This window comes from Lissotriton helveticus, chromosome 6, assembly GCF_964261635.1.
Source record: "Lissotriton helveticus chromosome 6, aLisHel1.1, whole genome shotgun sequence".
NCBI classification, from domain to species: Eukaryota; Metazoa; Chordata; class Amphibia; order Caudata; family Salamandridae; genus Lissotriton; species Lissotriton helveticus.
The window spans coordinates 776,387,908-776,408,598 of record NC_136067.1 but is presented as its reverse complement, the minus strand read 5'-3'; the positions used below and the strand labels follow the sequence as shown (position 1 = coordinate 776,408,598).

The 20,691-nt window shown below is 48.5% G+C and overlaps 1 protein-coding gene across 2 annotated transcripts in view; it reads left to right on the top strand.

Annotated features, from left to right (window-relative positions):
- Positions 1 to 20,691, top strand: part of PM20D2 (peptidase M20 domain containing 2) — a 234,338-nt gene that overhangs the window by 144,708 nt on the left and 68,939 nt on the right. The window contains exons 6-7 of one of the 2 annotated variants that reach the window (XM_078648281.1): positions 8,360 to 8,467; positions 14,798 to 18,907. In XM_078648281.1, coding sequence (XP_078504407.1) covers positions 8,360 to 8,467; positions 14,798 to 14,997 — 308 coding nt within the window. In that variant the 3' untranslated portion in view covers positions 14,998 to 18,907. Of the gene's footprint in view, positions 1 to 8,359; positions 8,468 to 14,797; positions 18,908 to 20,691 lie in introns of those variants that run through there. The other variant, XM_078648282.1, reaches the window with a different exon arrangement.

Below are 20,691 nucleotides of genomic sequence, written 5' to 3'. Positions count from 1 at the left end.
GCACTGAGGTTGTCTTCACTCCCTTCCCCACGACTGTTGGTTTATCAAGCGTGTACCTGATACTCCCTCTCTTGTGTCTTCCCCGCCGGCGGAGCCTGGGTCACCACGGAGCCCGACGAAGGAAGGAGGAGGAGGAGCCCGACTCGGCGACGGGAGGAAGGAGTACTGAGAAAGAGCCGCCGTGGGACGAGCAGATCCCCCGAGGAGAGTCGTATCCAGGAAAACCTGTACTGACTTATTGTTCCACCAAATAAAGCCTTTTTTAACCATCACCAAGACCCGTCTCCTGCCTTTCCCTACCCCGCCGGTTACAGTGGTGGAGAATGCGGGCAGCCCTTCCATCTGCCTAACGAAGATGGTCGAAGTTTTGCAACGCTTGGCGAAGGGACAGGAACGACTAGAATGGGTGATGGAGCAACAGATCCTGTCGGCCGAGGCTGACCGGGGAATCATAAAGGCAGCCATGACTGCTCGCGCCCTTGACCCTCCCATAGTGACTGGACCCATATCTATCGGGGGGACTCCTCAGAGTATCAGCGGGGTCTCCCTCCAGAAGTATCAACCGGGGGAGGACCCCGATTCTTTTCTCCTAAATTTTGAGAGAGCCGCCAGGGCCTGTGGGTGGCCCGTGGCCAAGTGGCCCTTCTTTCTAGCCCCTTTGCTGATGGGGGAAGCCCAGGCCGCCTACCAGGTGGCTAATCCGACGGGCGACACAGCCTATGCTGACATCAAAAGAATAATTCTGGACCATCTGGGACTGGATCAGGAAGCCTACCGCCTCCGGTTCAGAAAAGAGAGGGAGTCCCCGGGTAGACCCACAAAACCCTGTTTGTACGGCTGAAAATGGCGGCCGACAAGTGGCTAACCCCTAACGTCTGCACAAAAGAGGAAATCATGGACAGGGTGTACCTTGAACAGTTCCTGGAGGCTCTTCCTTACGCAACCCAGAGGTGGTTACGGCAACATCATAACCTTACCACCTCCCAGGCGGTGGACATAGCAACTACCTTCTCCCGGGTCCAGCCAAGACCTCCCCCCTTGTGGGAACTAGTGAGACAAAAAGCCGCCAGTAAGACGGAGAAGAAACCTGTGAAAATCCTAGAGCCGGTTAAACCGAAACCTTGGAGACCTGAACCTCCGTCGCACAGCGGCCCGCAATGTTTCGAGTGCGGTACATGGGGCCACATAGCCCGGATGTGCCCACGAAGGAAACCGGCCGAGGAACCAATGGAGGTCGGCTACTTACCAAGAAATGTATTATATTCAGCCGAAATGGGACATGCATTCAGAGTGAGGTGTAAGGGTAAACAATTCCCCCATCCAAGCCCTTTTAGATTCCGGCTGTCGACAGTCGGTGGTTCAGACCCAACATGTGAGGCCCACCCAGGTTATCCCGAAGGACCGAGTGCACATCAGGTGTGTTCATGGGGACGTTAGGCCGTATCCGGTGGCTCTCCTTCCCATAGTCCCCTTGAAAGGTAGACCCCAGAGCATCAGGGTAGGCGTGATGTCAACTCTCCCTGAAGACCTCATTATAGGGACGGATAACCCGGCTTTCCTGGAAATGTTTAGCCAGAGCCTGAATCCCCGCATACCACTCAAAAGGGACCAACTGGACAACCAGCCTATACCCGCCCTTGTGTCCCCTGAGCCGTGGGTACTGGACCGCAGCTTCCGTTTCTCACAAGCCAATGACGCTACTCTATTCAACGCATGGGAGAACGCCCAGCAGACTCGGGGCCAAACACCCCAACCATATCCCCGTTTTTTTGTGAAAAACGACCTGCTTTATCGACAGGGACAGAAAGACGACCCTGAACAATTAATGGTCCCCGTTGCGTTCAGGGAACAGGTGCTCTTCTACTCCCACGCCCATCTGGGCGCAGGCCATATCGGCACAGAGAAAACAACCCAGAACATCCTTTGACATTTCTACTGGCCGGGGATCTACAAAGACACTATGGCATACTGTCAGGAATGTGAGGTATGCCAGAAGCGGAACATGACCCGACCCCCTGCCGTCCCTCTGCAGCCTTTACCCATCATCGGTGTGCCGTTAGAGAGGGTGAGTATGGATCTCATCGGGCCTCTGCCCAAGACCCGGAAAGGAAACCAATATGTCCTCGTGCTGGTGGACTATTCGACGAGGTTTCCGGAGGCATTTCCGTTGACCACCACTACGACCAAACAAGTGGCTGACAAAATGTTGGAACTCTTTTCCAGGGTGGGTTTCCCCAAAGAGATCCTCACGGACCAGGGCACCCCATTCGTATCCCGACTGATGAAGGAGGTCTGTCAACTCCTGAACATACATCAGATACGAACCGCGGTATACCACCCCCAAACCGACGGTCTCGTAGAGCGGTATAATAGAACCTTAAAGACCACTCTCGGGAAAATGTTGGATATTAACGGAGCAGACTGGGACCAGGTCTTACCTCTGGCTTTGGATGTGATACGAGGACAAAAACAGAGCAGCCTGGGGTTCTCGTCGTTCGAATTGTTGTATGGACGACCACCACGCTCGCTCTTGGACATGACGAAAGAGGCCTGGGAGAAGTAGACACCAGAAGAGACGCTAAAACACTGGAATACGCACGTAACCTCCGATCCAAACTAGGGAAGATGAGAGACCTGGCGTACACCAATCTGGAACAAAGCCAACAAAAGCAAAAAACCATATACTACAAGGGGAAGAGGTGGAGAAAACTACAGAAGGACGACTGGGCTTTGGTTTTGCTGCCCTCCTCTACTCAGAAGTTCAAAGCAGAATGGGGAGGTCCCTATCGGGTGGTCTCTACCATTGGCAACACCAGTTATAAACTGCAAATCAACCCCCGAAAGACTCTGCATGGATTTCCGCGCACTCAATGAGATCTCCACTTTCGACGCTTATCCGATTCCACGGATCGATGAACTGATCGAGAAACTCGGGGAAGCCCGGTACATTAGTACCATAGACCTAACAAAGGGGTACTGGCAGGTACCCCTTAGGGAAGAGGACCGACACAAGACTGCCTTTTCCACGGAAGACGGACACTTTGAATTCACGGTGCTACCATTTGGACTTCATGGCGCCCCGGCCACGTTTCAAAGGCTAATGAATCACGTGTTGAAGGACCTTACGACGTTCACATCAGCGTATTTGGACGACATCGTCGTATTCAGCCCAGACTGGCAGACGCATTTGACCCATCTACATCTGGTATTCGAGACTCTCGAAAAAGCGGGTCTGAAAATCAACGGAAAGAAATCCCGCATGGCATTCCAAGAAGGGAAATACCTGGGGTATGTCCTCGGACACGGCCTTATTGAGCCACAAATCGAGAGGGTCAGGGCTATAGCCGAGACCCCGTTCCCCAGTACGAAGAAGGAGATGCGAGCGTTCTTGGGGCTGATCGGCTGATCGGCTACTATAGACGCTTCATCCCACAGTTCGCCCAGCTAGCAGCCCCCCTCACGGACACACTACAAACCAAGGTCAGACAAACGGACCTCTTGTCCCCCACGTCCGAGATGCAGGAAGCCTTCATCACCCTGAAACGCCTGATCACCTCCTCCCCCATTCTGACTTCTCCCGACTTCTCACGTCCCTTCTCCTTTCACACGGATGCTTCCGAATATGGGATTGGGGCCGTGTTATCCCAGATAGGGGCGGACGGGGTTGACCATCCTATTCTCTGTCAGTAGAAAGCTGTTCCCGAGGGAGCTCAAGTACCCCACGGTGGAGAAAGAGTGCTTGGCCATTAAGTGGACTGTAGAAAAGTTGGCGTATTATCTGGAGGGACAACCGTTTACCCTCTATACTGACCATGCCCCCCTCCAATGGATGGCCCGCAACAGGTCGAAAAACACCAGGATGATGCGGTGGTTCTTGGCCCTGCAACCATACGCTTTCACTGTCTATCACAAGAAGGGCATCGACAATACCGGGGTTGACTACCTTTCCAAGCATCCACTTACCGAACGGAAGTGTCCAGGGGGGATGGTGTGTAACGGGGACGGGTGTCCCCCGCACCCTGTACCCCGGTGTGTGCCTGTAACCTGTGACCCCTCCCTCTTGTTTCCACAGCCGTCAACAACCCCTGTGTGGAACTGGCAAGTGGAGCGGTATAGTTGCGATGATGAGGATATGGGCCTCGGGCCCTTTAACTGGTCTGGCGGGAGTGTTGCAGAGGAGGAGCCTGGCTCCACCTTAAAAGAAGACAGCAAGAGAGCACAGGTGTGTCTTTACACCGGAGGAGCGGTCAGTGAGTGGAGAGGAGCGGCGTGGAGCAAGAGCGAATACGAAGGTGGAACAGAGAGGAAACAGACAGAGAAGGCGAGAGCGACATCGGAGGAGGAGGCGAGAGCGACATCGGAGGAGGAGAAGAGAGCGACATCGGAGGACGGGACGGGAGAGGCATCGGTAGCGGAGGAGAACCGCGAGTATCAGGAGGCCGGGATCCGAAGGAGCATAGCGGTGACTCAGGAGCCAGGAGGCCAACGATACCACACATCGCCCAGCCGCTCCCCAGGAGGGGCGTGGCTATCCGAGGTGCGTGACCGGATAGCGGGTAGGGTCGGAAGGAAGGGTAGAGGCACCCCGTGAGCCCTTATTAAGTCCCCGGTATCCACGTCCCTCACGTCCCTCACGTCCTCTAACTACCCCGAGCACTGAGGTTGTCTTCACTCCCTTCCCCACGACTGTTGGTTTATCAAGCGTGTACCTGATACTCCCTCTCTTGTGTCTTCCCCGCCGGCGGAGCCTAGGTCACCACGGAGCCCGACGAAGGAAGGAGGAGGAGGAGCCCGACTCGGCGACGGGAGGAAGGAGTACTGAGAGAGCCGCCGTGAGAGGAGCAGATCCCCGAGGAGAGTCGTATCCAGGAAAACCTGTACTGACTTATTGTTCCACCAAATAAAGCCTTTTTTAACCATCACCAAGACCCGTCTCCTGCCTTTCCCTACCCCGCCGGTTACACCGACATAAATTAGTTAGGGGCTGGTTTGATGGAAGCATAGAACTCCCTGATATTCAGCTATATTACTGGGCAGCCCAGTTGAAGATCATAAACCAATGGCTGCACGCTCCGCAGACTGAGCCTGCATTCAAGGCGGACAGGTATGGCCCAGGCAATGGCGGTGTACTGACCGCACTTTACGACAAAAAATGTGCTGCGGCCTTGCTTGGCCCCACGGCCCATACGGTGAGGTTGTGGTATTTGGCTTTGGCCCGCCTGAAATGTAAGGATACACTTACGCAGATGAAGCCACTCTGGTCGTCACGTCGACTGGGCCGTCTATGTAACAGTAAAGGCTTTGAGGCCTGGGACTTGATAGACATCTCCATGGTGGGAGACCTCTGGAGGAGAGGTGCCGTTCTCTCCTTTGAACAGCTTGTGGAACAATATGATTTAGCGCACACGGAACGATTCCGGTATTTGCAAATTAGTCACGCCCTGAGGTCGCTTGTCCACCCCGGCGACGATTTACCTGAATCCACCCCACTAGAGGATAGGCTTCTGACGGAGCACATGCCCCAAAAGGCGACCTCCTTTGTCTATCGTAAACTTATTAATAACCTCTCTGATCCCACTCTGAAGCTCAGGGCGGCCTGGACCGTGGAGGTGGGAGAGTTCGACGAGTCGGATTGGCAAACTGCGCTCTCCTCACCACGGGAGGTGGCCATACCATCTAGACTCCGATTAATACAGTTGAAAATTCTACACCGTGTTTACTACATTAGGGTCATCCTTCATAAGATATGGAAAGCCGCACATAAGTACTGTCTGCGGGGTTGTGGAGAGGAGGGGACATTCTTTCATACCATCTGGGACTGCCCCCGGGTTGCTGATTTCTGGGCTCAGGTTATGCGGACTATATCACAAGTGGTAAAAGACTCCTTGGTCCCAGAACCACGATGCTGCTTATTAAACATTTGGGAGCCTACTGATCTTAATCACTCCATGCAGGACTGGGTCACACTGGGTATCATGCATGCTAAAAGAAATATTGCCAGATTCTGGGGATCTCATGTGGTACCAACGCTCAGGGATTGGTGTTCAGATTTAGATACTGCGATGGTGGCTGAAAGGGCAGTGTATCTGAATCATAAATGTCCGCGGAAATGGATCAGGATCTGGGGTGCAAGGAATGAATACTGAGGGTGTATTTGCGAGCCACCACAGCTTGATAGCGACAGCGATTCGGAGTAGAGTGGAGGGAGGTGCGGAACTGAGGAGGGCAGTGGGGTCACCTAACTGACACAGCTGAATTACCTTCTATGTATTAATGTACTGGATTTCTTGATTTGACTCCCTCTCTGTATGCAAGGAATGTGTTTTATATGCCCAATGACTGTTCTTGATATCAATAAAATTGTTTAGAAAAAAAAACGAGAAGTGCCGGTACTCAGTACTGGTGAGTACCGGCCCATTTAAAGCACTGGTTGAATCATACCTTTTGGTCAGATCTCAGATTATTAAAATAGCAAAGTGTCTCCCTACATCAAAGGCTTCAGATCAAGGCATACCCTCTTCAATCTATACATGGAACCACTAGGAAACCGTTAAAAAAAGTCTGGGATCTATTATCTGCTCTATGCTGACAACACCCAACTCTACCCTAAAGGTGTCCTCAGCGTACAACATTTATCCTGGGAAACCTTGAGGAACCAGTACCTTCTTCTTTCTAAGGACCACCATCCCCAAAGAAACCATGTGCTGTTGCCAAGCCCTCTCTTGCAGCAGGAGGATTTCAAAGCAACTCCAAAGGGAGAGAGAGGACGGAGTGAGGAAGTCCAGCACTACAATGAGGGAACATGGGATTTCTGGTTCATTTTGGACCTTTTACTGATAATATGAATGTCAGAAACACACGTGGGGGGATGTGGCGTAATGATCAGAGCGGAAAAACCAACTTCATGGTAGCACAGGGTCTAAACCTCATCAGAGGGATGCCTACTGTGTGTGAACTGTCAGCGAAATCCTTCACTGGGTACTCTCAGTGTAATAGAGGTATACACCTAGATACATAGGGACATAGGAGACGAAAGGTATGATCTTGCCAAATCGTACATTGGGTCACTCTCCGTGTGCCCTCTGCCAGACTCCCAAATGATGTAGGGCGGTACAGGTTGGAATTCTGATGGGAAACCTCTATTACACTGAGAGTACCCAGTGAAGGATTTCGCTGACCGTTCACACACAGTAGGCATCCCTCTGATGAGGTTTAGACCCTGTGCTACCATGAAGTTGGTTTTTCTGTATGCTTTGGGGCTGTAGCACTGTTGGTCTTTAAATATCCCCCTGACCCCCATGTGTTTGATTATTGTAATGATCAGAGCTGCAGATTTTGGAACTGGGTAACCAGGTTCGAGTCTCAATGTCGGCTCAACATCTTGTGATTCTGGGCAAATCACTTAATCTCCCCGTTACTACCAATAAATAAATGTGTCCATGTGTTCAGTAACAAGTGCTCAATGCGCTCCAATGCATTCAAGACGAGGTTGCGCTTTGTATCTAACAAAAAAAACAGCAAAAGCTACACATAAAATTGCCCCACCCTCAATACAACGCTCATGTTCCTTGGTGTGGTAACAGAGCCATCCCAACCCTCCTTATTGCTTAAAGATTACACTTAAAGCAAGTGCAGATGTCTGAATCTTCCAGAGCCTTGATGTGCGGCACCAAGAGTAATAATAGTAGTAATGCTCAATTTGCAGTGGTATATGCGTGTTCAGCAGCACTATTAGTAATCCTGAAGATATTAGTACTAATAGCAGCAGCAGTTATGATGTACCAAAGACCACATCAATAAAGTAGTGACACAGTTGTTTGCCTTAATTATTTGGTTCTTTTAGCTTTTGTGTTTCATTACTAATTTTCAGTTCGTTGTTGTACTGCAAAATATATTCATTTCGTATTGGATATGATTGGGTTGGTAACAGCCTTTTTTGGGGATCCTGGCCAAGTTGCCATGATTATTCCTTTTTCCGGTTATAATATTACTTCTAAAAGCATATTTTTAAGTTAGTTTTCACGGAATTGGCAATTCTGGCCAAGCACCATGAATGATAGATTAGACTTTAAAATCCACAGTTGTTCTGGGCCTCCTTATGCTCAGTAGTACCTTCTGGCCTCAGAGGCTTAAAATGAGATACTTTTTATAATAATGTAACAGTTGTAATGTTTATATTTAAAAAAAGTTAAACCTATATGCCAAGGGCTATACAGACATGCCGTGAACCTTCTTTCAAGTAATTGTTAAGCTATGTGAACAATTATACCTAATTTCACAACACCTCCTCTTTTAAGCAGATCTTGTAGGATGTAGTTCAACAGGCATGACCTTTGAGAACTTGCTTTTTCTTTTTCAGGTTCCACCGATTTTGGAAATGTTACGTTTGTAGTTCCAGGAATCCATCCATATTTTTATATAGGGACTGATGCCCTGAACCATACAGAAAAATACACAGAAGCTACAGGTAAGTAATAAACGATCTTTAGCTTGGTTTGCAGCATTTGCGTTAGCACAAGTGATTTTTAAGTGTATATATCTTTTGTCATGCACAGCTGAAAACAGAGAAATCCATTGACCTGGCAAACTTTTACAATTTGAATTCCATGGCATTTCTAATTGAGGGGTGAATCCCCTAATAGAAAATAGTCTTGAAAGCAATAAACCAGTGCTTGATTTGAGCAAGTGGTTTCCGGAGCTCAGCACCGGCACTTAATTGTCAGCACCGTCTCTAGTGACAGTTCACCACATGGTGGGGCTGTCTTTTTAATTTTGAGATGAGCACAACAAGTTTGTTTAATAAGCCAACATACATTTAAATAGTCTGAATTGCATCACTTGCAGGAGTGCAGTGGTTAGTAGTTGTGTTAGTACTGTCATTGGGAGCACTGTCAGGGGCAATGGTGGTGCAGGCTGCAGTGGCCTCCCGAGAGGAGCCCTGGCACTTACCTTTTTACAAATTAAGCATTGCAATAATCAGAACATTACCATGCAGGTAAGTACCATGTATGCCATTTTCTGGCACTTTACAATGCAAGTCTTCACCAGACCGGTAATTTTCAAATTCCATTTTAATAAGGGAATTAATGGGAAATGAGGAGTGACAGGAGCTTATGTGTTCAGAGTGGGTAAAAGTTCAGGTTTGTAAGGCTTTTTAGGGTTCAGGAATGGGTAAGGGTAGGGAGTAGTATGGTGTGTTTATGGTTTAGGGATGGGTAAGGGTATGAGGTTGTAAGGGCTTCTAAGGTTCAGGGTTGGGTAAGGTTTGGGTAGGCTGAATGGATTTTAGGGTTCAGGTATTGGTTCGGGCTAGTGAGCATTTTTAACGTTCAGTATCGGTTAAAGGTATAGAATAGTAAAGGGTTTTAGGGTTCAGGGATTGGTAAATGTACGCAGTAGAAAAACGGTTCTTAGTAGAGGTTGAGGAATGGGTAACAACTGATATTTGCACAGGATTCCACAGCACTTTAATAAAATATACTTAAAAATTAACATATGCATCTGAGCAGTACCTTTGTGTAGAAAGGAGCTCCACAGTATTGAAAATAAATGTGTGCAACCTGTTTTATTTATTTACATTCTTAAAAAAACATCCAATTTAATAAAACAGTCACTAAGTAAATCAGAGTGACTATAGAAAATCTTTCACAAAGCTTTCTTTTTAAAAGGAAAGGGAATGAAGGGTAGTGGTAGCACATTGGCTGCTATGTAAATGTATACAAAAAACTGGCACTGCGCCTTCAAGTGCTTCTCCCTTCCGCCTGTGTCATCAAACCTGAAAGGTGACAGTTAAGTCAGTTCTTTTTTACAACACCTAGTAACAAAATTCGGGGAGACTGAGCTCTCCCTTTTTGGCTTGTTTTGGCATTAGAATTCTTTCCTAACCTCACCTTTTTTGATTCGCTTGATGTCTTTTAAGGGTTTAGATATTTTTTCAGAAAGAATAGACCCATGTTTTATGTTTGAATGTCTTCACTTTTTGTGAAGTTCCCTGCAAGCTAAAAACGCTTGGAAACGGGGTAAGTCGTGGAGGACCCCTCCTCATAGTAGGATGTCCATGTCCTATACCATCGGTGAACAGTTAGCGACCCATTGGAATACTGTCTCAGTCGCTAGTCTCAACCAACCCCAACCGGGTGTCCCAGACATCATGCGAAAGGCCTATATTGCTGTGCTGTGATCAGGCCGGCCCGTTGAGCCGCGTCGGGCTGCGGGAAAGATCAGTGTCTAGAAGGTCTATCAAGGACGGTCGAGGAGAAGCCAAACTGAGGTCGGTGCGGCCCAAGGAGCCAGAGCGCCGCCTGGCCGGAGAGGCCTTCCTGCAGGGCCCAGGCGTGCGTCCCTGCGAGGGGCCCGTCTGTGAAGCAGAGAGCGCGTGGCGCTGGCCTCTGCGCCTCCCAGAGCGCCTACGGCGCGGGCAAAGAGTCGGAGCATCCGGCCGAGCGCCACCAGTGACAGCGGGTGGAGCATGATCAAGAGCAGGCATCCGTAGCGGGCGCTCCTCTGTTGCCCATGTCCACTCCTCCTCTGGAGTCTCAAAGAAGATGGATTTGTCCTGAAAGAGCACTTGCTGCCGCGCAGGGAAGAGGAGCCTATATTGAATGTTACGCGAGCGCAGCTTCTGCTTGACCTCCCCAAAGGAGTGACGCTGAGATTGGACCTCCCTGGTGTAATCAGGGAAGACCATGATCGTCAGATTCTCGTGTCTAAGCGGCTGCTTCTTCCGGGATTCGGCCAGCATAGTATCTCTGTCCCGGTAGTTGAGTATCCGCAGGATAATTGGTAGCGGCGGGGCACCCGGCTGCGGCTGGGGGCAAGTGATCTGTGCGCCCTTTCGATCGTGAACCAGGGGGAGAGCGCTCCCTTGGGCATCCAGGAGCGTATCCAGCGCTCCACAAAGTCTGCTGCCCGACCCTGTTCCACTCCCTCCGAAAATCCAACCAGGCGAAGGTTGTTGCGACGGGCGCAGTTTTCTGCATCCTCAGCCCGCCGCTGGAGTGCCTGCGTGTGGGTCTGGAGCCGATTCATCTGGGCCTTGAGTTGTTGAACGTCATCCTCTACAGCTGACACTCGGGACTCCGCCTCCTTAATCCTAGCATTGGCGTTTCGAAGTCTTGCCTGATCAGTGTGATGTCGATACGGACCTCTGCAATCTTGCCCTCGACCGAGGACTGCGACGTCTGGATCGCCTGGAGAATTACAGCAAGGTCTGGTGCAGCAGGGGCACGCACGCCAGCAGGACCACCAGTAGCTCTGGGATCAGTGGTGGTGAACCGGTCCATTCTGGTTTGAGTAGCCGGGTTCTTGGGTATTTTGTCTCAGACAATGATGACCTCCAGGCAGTCTGGGAAGGGGGGAAGGCCCGGGGCGCATTCGGCTCGCGCTGCCCCACGCCAATCCAAACATACTCCGCGGGGCCTCAGGGTACCACAAGACAGCTCCTGGGTCGTCGGACCACCAAAGATGGAGGCTGGGGGGGCGTACCGGACCGGGGCCCGCAGCGCGGGAGGCGAAGGCCAACTCCAAAGGCAGAAGCAGGGCGTCACGGCTCCAGACAACAGGATCCAGTGGTGGGGCCCACAACCAGGAACCCCCCCACCTGCCGCCCGAGCCGTGCGGCCGATCCAGAGCGCCAGGCAGCGGCCTCAGCCCAGGGCCCCTGCGTCAAGCAGGAGTAGCTGACCAGGAGAGTAGGCCCGACCAGCGCCGGCCCTCCCCTAGCGTAGGAGAGAGCAGAGCCCCCGCTGGGAAGCCCAAGCACCACTGCCCGAGGCGGCAGTCGAGGAACCACTGACCCTCCAAGGCTCGAAGGGAGGAGGGGGGAGGTGAAGAGGCCCAGGACAAGCCCGAAGTTCCGCGCACCAGTCCCTCCTGCCGCCAGATCGACGGCCGACCTCCCCCAGAGGCCTGCACCCCCACGGCCACGAGAACACCTCCTCACCTCTCATACGCAAGTGCAGCACTGTGCAGGCCTCCAGGAGCTCCATGCGGCGCCCCCGTCACCTCCGCAGCGCAGCTTCACAGGTTGCCAACAGGTTCGCCGTCAGCAGCCTCCCACGCTGGCCTCCGTCAATAATCAGGTCTGCCCCAGACTTGCAGCAGCCCACAGAAGCAAGGCGTGGCCCCCCACAGCAGGAAGGCTAGACTGCCGGTTCGTGGGGGGGAGAGAGCGAGGACAATGCAGCCCCTCAGCCGCACCCGAGGTGGCTCCAATCGGTCCCGGACTCCCCCTGCCTTCGGGAGCCCGGGCCTGATTGGAGCCACCTCGGGAAGCAGGCAGGCACCGTCTGGGCCCCCGCAGCACCAGCCGCACCAGGGCCGGCCCGCAGGCACAAGGATACAGCCGAGCAATCCCCCGCAGCCTGGAGGTGCCGCGGAGACAAAGCGGCGGTGTGGAAGCACGTCCTCCCCAGATGCAGAGACGAGAAGAACACCACAGGCGGCTCACCGATGCGACCCGCACCTCACCCCTCCAGCGGGGAAGCAGCCACAGGCCCGTCGGTAACAGGCTTTGGCTCCCCAGAAACACGGGGGGGGTGCAAGAGAGCTCAATCTCGTGAGCAGGCCGCCACCAACACCAATGGCCCCGACAATGCCGCAGACCCCCCAGGCAGCCACAGGAGACCGGGGGCCCAGGCGCACCGCCACAACGCCTCCAGGATCACAGGCCGGGCAGGGAGCCGATGGTCGCGATAGCAGCCGCCATGCTGGGAGGGCCGTAGGGAGGCCCAGGAAGCAAGAGGAGCCCGCCGCCCCATAGAGCACCAGGGAGCGCAGCAACAGGGACCTTCCTTCAGACCCCTAGGTAAGCGAGGCAGGATCGTACGGTCACTGGGTTCCCAATGGCTGGCGGATGCAAAGCAGATGACGGAGGGGTCCGGAGCACTTCTAAAGTGCGACTGCCATCTTGACGCTCTTGGCCACGCCCCTGACCATTGAAATTTAATGATTGAATACACATGGTTTTCAACAAGGAATCTCCACAGACTCCTGACAGCATGAGGAGATTTGAAGGTACCTTAATACAATAGAATCGAGTGCAGGTTTTTATAAGGGAGCTTGACTAAAATAAAACATATAAATATTTCATAGATTAATGTAATTCGCTGTTTCATATTACTTTTTGCAGAAATGTCCAGGTCCTGAGGAGAACCCCAATAATTACAGAGGGTTTGAAACGTGTTGACCCAGCATCTGGTGATAGAATATTTGCACTAAACCGGCAATAGCAGAGGGATAAGGTGGGGTGCCTATTCCTTTAGCATAATACATTTAGGGTTAGTGGCCCCCAGTAGCTTACACCGGCAGGATATATTGCATTACCAACCAAATGACATTTCCGCCAGGTGGCATTCTGTTTAAATATAGGACTGGTCCATTTTTCATTTTGCTCTCAAATTGTAAAATACGTTATTGTTCTTGTTTGTCATTATATGTTGTCATATTGATTTGTGTTATATGTTGTCATATTGAAATGTGTTTTGAAATGTACCGTCTAACTTCAGCAAAAAAAAAATTGTACTTCAAAAAGACGTGAAGAAATGTTCTAATTTTTTTTTAGAGATTATTACTGAAGAAAAGTTAAATAAATCACAAGGGCCATTTAAAAGGAAATGTTTGGTTCTTTATATTCGATTGTGGATATAGAATTTGACGCCTAGACATTGTTTTTGTTTATAAAATTTAAGGGGCCTAGTCTAGGTTGCAACTTATGGGCCAAACCATTCTTTTTCTTAATAAATTAAATAAATAAAGCAGCGCAGCCACTAAAGCGGACCGCGCTCCAAATTACAAATGAAAACGTAACAACAACATAAAAGTGGGCTGCGGCGTTGTGTGGGTGGAATAGGGAGAGACCATAAATTAAAATAGTGCTCACCCACTACATAAAGCAGACAGCATAACGAGCCAAGTAAAAGGTCCAGTTGTTATGGGTGGTAACAAATGCAGACAAGGCGGTGCCAAGGAGAGACTAACAAGCCTATGTACGAATCAGAAGCCACCATTTACGAAGGACAATGACACAAGCCAATAACAAATATGGGCGGAGAGTGGGCGGGGCTTCTAGTGCATACTCCAATGCAGAATGCCTCGCAGAGCGAGTAGCGGATGTGCAATGCTGCTAGGCTCGACCTAAAAAAGAAAAAAACAATGCACTGTATCAATAAAATAACAAAGGGGCCTTTGTCTTATATTCTATAAATACTGGAAATAAAACCAGTATAATCACAAAACATCGTTCTGACATACCCCAAGAGATGAGTCAGCGCCATTTTCTGTGTGCATTTGTGCATAGATTAACTTGAAATATCTCTAAGTTAATGCATAGTTTTCTGACAGCAAAGTTTTGAAACACAAAAGACAATTACTGTCCTGTGCTTTCTGGAGAATGTTCTGTCTGCATTTGTCCTATTATTGTAGAGCATGTGCTATGTCTGTGCCCTATAGTAATGTACTTAATATTATATTAAAAAAAGTAATTTTTAGTGGGCAATTGTGCACAACTTTAAGCATGCAAGTGCTTTAGTAAGGTTATCTTCCATGACTGTAAAATAAAAAATCGTGAGTATTCATCTTTTTCTTCTCTTTTCATCACCCCAGATATTCCCCCAAACATAGGCATGCTCACACTTGCCAATACAGATCTCACTTGTTTGTCACTTAGCTGTGATTCCCATTTCTTCCATCTGTTTCTTCTTAGAACTGTGATCTCTCATTAGCTTTTCAGTCTTTCTGGCTTCCTTTTTTCTGTCTTCAGGTTGTCTCTTTACGTGTTGTTTTTTCCTTTTTTGTGCAGGTTCTAAAGAAGCTCAGTTTTACACATTGCGAACCGCAAAAGCTTTGGCTATGACTGCCTTGGATGTTATTTTTGAGCCAGACCTCTTGGAAAGAGCCAGAGTGGACTTTAGAAATGAAACGCAAAAGGAAGCTCTTAATCATAACTCCACAGCTAAAATCAGAGAATTCAGCAGTGGGGCTGGTTCTGCCTCGCGTTGAGAACTTGTGAAGTACTCTTTTTGTGTCTTGGCATAAAGAATGGTATATGAAGTCTCTTCGCCAAACTTTGGTTCATTGTTACTGGAAGTATTTTTGTATTGGATGAAGAAGAATGGCCAGATTGACGTTTAACAATTCAATTTTTCTTTTTGAAACTCTGATGGGTCTTGTGACGCACCATCATGCGCAACAGCGACAAGTAATTATTGAAAGCGTAGGAACCGGAATAGTTTAAGTTAATTTCATGATCGTGCAATTTCCCCATTGTGCACTTTTCCAGTGTGGGTAAGCTAGAAAAAAAGTTTTTAGTGTACTATTGAAAGTGAGGTGGGGAGGTAATATATGATTTAAAACAGTGAAATGATTTTTGGTTCTTAGATTTGCGTACATCTCCATTTCCCCTCCTCTCTTCTCTTGTTCCATTCCTTATTATTTGAGTGAATGTGCCCATTCTCTATCCCTATTCCACTATTTCCAATACAGTCTTCTCTTTCCATGTCCTGGCAGACCCTACCCATAAAACCCTTCATAATCTCTCAGGTCTTCCTCTTCTGTTTCTGTGTGCCATGTTGCATTCAGGGCTTTGGAAATTTGCAGTGGCAACTACCAGCTTTCCTTTGTGTAGTGTCTTTATTTAAATGTTGAGGGTCAGGGGGTGCCCACGCTCAGTTTCATTTGTGAGAAGTTGGCCTGGCATATGCTGTCCACTATTCTAGTGGACACCTTGCACCAACCCAAACAACCCCTTATTGATGGTAGGTTAAAGACAACCTTATGGAAAGCTAGCCTAGTGGTAGCTGCAGAGAACAGCCTTCAGGCTACGTCTTGAAGGAATGTAAAGCAGCTTGTTTTACCAGTCTATGATCTCATGTAATGACCAAATGAATGGAGAACCACACCAGGTATATACCAGATATATGTATTTATTCTAAACATATCCCTCTAGTCTCTTTACGAGGCTAGGGGCAAAAGTACATAACATAATCTTATTTCGCACGCTGTAAATTAGCACAATATATGATTAGCCCTAGGGGGGTCACAAACCATATACTAAGAAAGTGGTATAAGAACCACGACTGTCATAGATACAAGGCCTAGAGCCTTTAGAACTGCTGGGGCCACCAGGAACCACCCAAGGTAGTGACACAGGGGACCCACGGGGGACGCTTGCAGTGTCTAAACACAGCTGCAAATCACCATTAATTTCTAAGGGGAAAGTCGCGGTTGGAAAATTACAGGTTAAGGACACTTGGTAGTGGATTAAGAACAAACTCCTTCAGAATTAGACAGTTCAAGAGTCAAGACCCACGGGAGCGCCGGAGTACTCGTGTTACCTCACCCAGGGAAGCTGGATTCACAGGTGTCTTTTCGTGTCGGGTTTCGTCGTCGTTTCCTATGGCGAGCTGAAAAGAAGGCGACCAAATGGAAAGTGTCTGGATGGATCCAAGGGTGGATCGGAGATCTGAAGAACCTGAAAACAGAGGGGACAGAGTCTGAGTCACTAGCCAGTGACCAGGAAGGCGAAGAGAAGATGCCAACCAATGTCGGGTGATTTCAGGTGAAGAAGGTGAAGCTTGACTCTTCAGCCACGAGGACCAGGAGGCGTCGACGACAACCAGGAGCTGGATTTGAGCTGTCCCACGAAGGATGTCGAGTGCTGCGGTGTCGGTTTACGGATTGGACCCAACAAACCTTGGCCTCCACCCTGTGGATGGGAGTCAGGGCACGTCTGGAGCAACCAGGAAAGCCCAAGAAACAGAAGAGTTACCTTCGTGGGGACCCACCCTTCGACGGACCAGGGATCGCAAAGGAGCCTCGAGCGGAAATGCTAGAAGCGGGCCCACGGAACACTCGTGGACTGTAGGCTTACAATCATCGGTACAGATGGTGCTCAGGGCATGTACTATGAGTAGCCCAATGCACAACTTCGGGAAAGCTCGGGAAGTCGATGCACTTGCAAATGTGCACGGTGTCCAGGGGTTCCAGTCCCATGTCTCGCGTGATGGCTACGGGTCTCCGCTTTGCTGTTATCTCGTGTCGGCCTCAGATGTCTGGAAGTCCGTGTCCTCTGTCGCAAAACCTTTGGAATCCGTCGGGAACCTCGGAAATGCAGAACGGCAAGATGCTTCTTTGGTGCCTGTTTGAACCAGGGAGTCACTCCTTGACCCCAAGGGAGATTCTTCCATCTTCTAGTCGAAATAGAATGTCGAAGTTCCAGGATATATGTTGCAGAGTTTTGTCCAGGGTAATCTAAAGTCCTACGGGCAGGGTTCCTATACTTCTACTAAGTTTAGGGGTTGGGCTTACTCTAGGGTCCCACCTATGGGAGGACCCAGGGTGGGGGTGGTTACTCTGTGGGATACGCACAGGGACACCAAGTGTGCCCCCAGCACTGTCTGAAAAGCATTCTCTGAATGCACCCACCCAGCCCTAATACACTAAAGCCTGTTTGAGAGGTGGTTACACCTCCCTGGGACTGGAAACCTATTGTCCAAGCCTCCCCTGCCAGAGTTTTGTCCAGCAGTAGGAGGTCAGACTTGTGTCTGTGGCTGTGGCATCCATTTTGTGATGCCAGGGCTCTTTAAAACTATTACCGGTTAACTTATAGGTTTATATGTGTCAGTGATATAAGGTAGATATAGGTAACCTATATCTTAGTAAGGGGTGCATGCACCACCTTACCCAGGCTGCAGTAGCAGACCTTTGGTGCCATTTTGGAAGCCTTCCCAGGGGTGGCATAATACATGCTTCAGCCCCTGGTAGGCCTCTGGGGTACCTATGCCCTTAGTACCTAAGGTACCATATACTAGGGACTCACAAGGGTAACCCAGTAACCAATCTGGAGTGTACCTAATGTATATGCAATCAATTTAGAGAGGACTGTTTCCAGCAGTTGCTTCAGCATTGCACATATGTTTTCCTTTGGTTGTTGTTGCTGGGGCACCATGGAGTGTATGAGTTCTGGCTGTGTTGTGGTTGCTGGGCGCTGCGTTCCAAAACTTTTTATGTTCTGGCTTGATAGCACAGCTGTCACAAGACAAATATGTGAGTGTTGCATGTTGGGAGCCAGGAGTACATGTTTTAATTGGGCAGAAGTTGTGTGCTTCCACAAAAAATTGCTTTCCCTCCACACGGCTGCCATCATTTTGTATTTTTTATCCATCAGTCTGAGCTTGAAATTTCAAGGGCACACATGTGACATTGTAATGCTCTTAAAGTGTCTTAGAACTAGATCATTTATGGTATGTTCTTCTGGCAGCAGCAATGATTAACCTACATGGATGTTTAGGCCTGGCTTGACAGTGCAGCTGTCACCTGAGCTTTGAACCTACACTAATATTATGTCTACAGTTCGTTCCTTCCACACAAATTCATATCCATTCGTATGCTGTGGCACCCGCAACAAAGAAAAACCCAAAGTGGTCTGGATATTTTGCACAAGCACTACTTCAGCTTTCGAACTTGGCCTAGGTTCTCCTGTACTATAATAGCTAATGACTAGGATGATTGACTGCTGCGCAATGAATTCCCATGAAGGCACTTCACTGTAGTCAGTCTTATTACAAAACGTTTAAAGTTTGAGAAAGCTCTACGTGTCCCATCAGCTCTCAGCCATTAATTAATTTTAAACTTTTTGGAAGTAGGAAGCAGGTAAAGGTCAAAGGTGAATGACTTTGCTATCTTCCCTGTACATATTATGTTAAGGGTTGCCATTTTACACAAACTCGTTTTTAATCTATTTATTTGCTTTAAGAAATATGTCCGCAGGAAACAAGTTGAATAACCTGTCGAAATTTCCTTTTCGATGCACCTTTTATGATTTTTGTAAAGTGTTCTGATCTATAGTTTTAACCTGTGAAATTGTTATGATTTTAATGAACTGAATCAATAAACTTAAACTTGATTGACATTCCTTTATTTACGTGTAATTCTTCATATTACCATACAACATTCCTTTGAAGCCAGACCAGTTGGCTTTGCCAGACCTTGTTTGATAGTGCTTCCCTTCACCTGGGATTGGAGGGGATGAGATGATTTTGCTTTCATAGCTAAGGGACAGCAGGCTTTAAAGACAGATGTTTTGTTCTGTGTGTTTATTAGTTGATGAGATAATTATGAGAAAGCTAACCTCATTCTACAAGGCTTGTTCTCCAACTGAACTTCCTCGGGCTGTGTAACTTTCTAGGCTCTGCCCTTCTATGTTACAGAGGTTATGTCTGACCTGTCTTTTGAAGTGTTTTTAGAGCATTCCATTTTAATTCCTGTTATTTTAAGGCATTCACTTAGAGTAGTCCCATTTGGATTGAGACGGAGGTTTGTTTGAGTGATTTAATGGAGTTAATATCTCCTTTAAATTGTAAGACCATTTATACTCTGTGAGGGGTCGTCTAGAGTGAGGACCCCTGCTACATGTAGGCAGAGATTCATATTGGTTGAGTGTGTTTAATGCACTGTCTGGTGTAGCGTTGTTTTGTTGAAGCACCAGAAGAAGTATCACTGTTTTTCTCCTTCAAACGAAGAGGCTTCTCCATGGTGTCAGGGCCAGACCTCCTCCTGTGTCCGAGAGTCATCTGCAGAACATGGTAGGTCCTTACTGAGGCTTTTAACCATCATTGCAGAAGAACGCCTCTTCCCGAGTCTCACCCCTTCGGAGAGATCCTTGTTTTCGGTGTCCTCTCCCTCTTCAGTTTCCTCTTGTGTTTCGCCTGAATATTATGAGGAGTCCAGTTTTGCCACAGATTCTTCTGCTCCTAGAGCTAAGTACATCTGGAAGGATGGTTTAGAGCTGATAATTTCTTCTTTTTTTCTAACATTCAGTTGCCATTAGAAGAGGACCAACCAGGCACAAGTGGGGTATGATTTTGCCAGTTTCAGAAGGACCGCCCTTCCCAAGGTTCTGATTGTTCTAGCAATTCAGAGCCTTTGCAAGAGAGAATAATCTTGTGCTGCTCTTAGTCTATATTTGCAGTCAGAGATGTATGAGGTCTATTCCTCCCAATCTCTGGTGAAGGATTTCCCAGAACTCAATTTCGATTTCAGATAAAAGAAGTAGGTGTTTCTCTCTCTCATGCTAAAGCCTCCCATAGTTTGCGGAGAAAATGGCATAAAAGTATGCCCGACAGCTTTGCGAAAATGTTTTTCCAACCAATGCCAATTTGGCTTTAGATAATATTCAAAATTGTTTAGCCAGCTCCAACAATATAGTAGGTTCCACCCTAGATCGAATAGCCACTTTATAAGCCTATCCTATTAAGACTGGACATACACAGGCGTCATGGTTCTCCCCTGATCTACAGGAGGAAAAAACTTATTGCAAAAAATTGGAAAGATGTTGGCGTCCCTCCCACAACACAAATGATAAAGAAATTTACAAAAATTCTCTTGCCCTATATCGTAAGAACCTAAAGGAAGCACTCAAAACTCATATTGAGACACAACTTAATCAGGCAGGGAAATCCTCTAAGGAACTCTACCACATCCTCGATTCTTTTACAAATCCCAAGGCTTGTAACAATGAGTTAACTCTCTCTGTGATAAATTAGCTAATCATTTCATACAGAAAATTGAGAGCATATTTGACACAATTACTAGAGATAGGGACCCTTCTGAAGAAACCTAATGCATCTCAAGATGATTTTTCCAACTATCGTCCTATATCCTTGTTACCTTATTTGTGCAAACTCCTGGAAAACA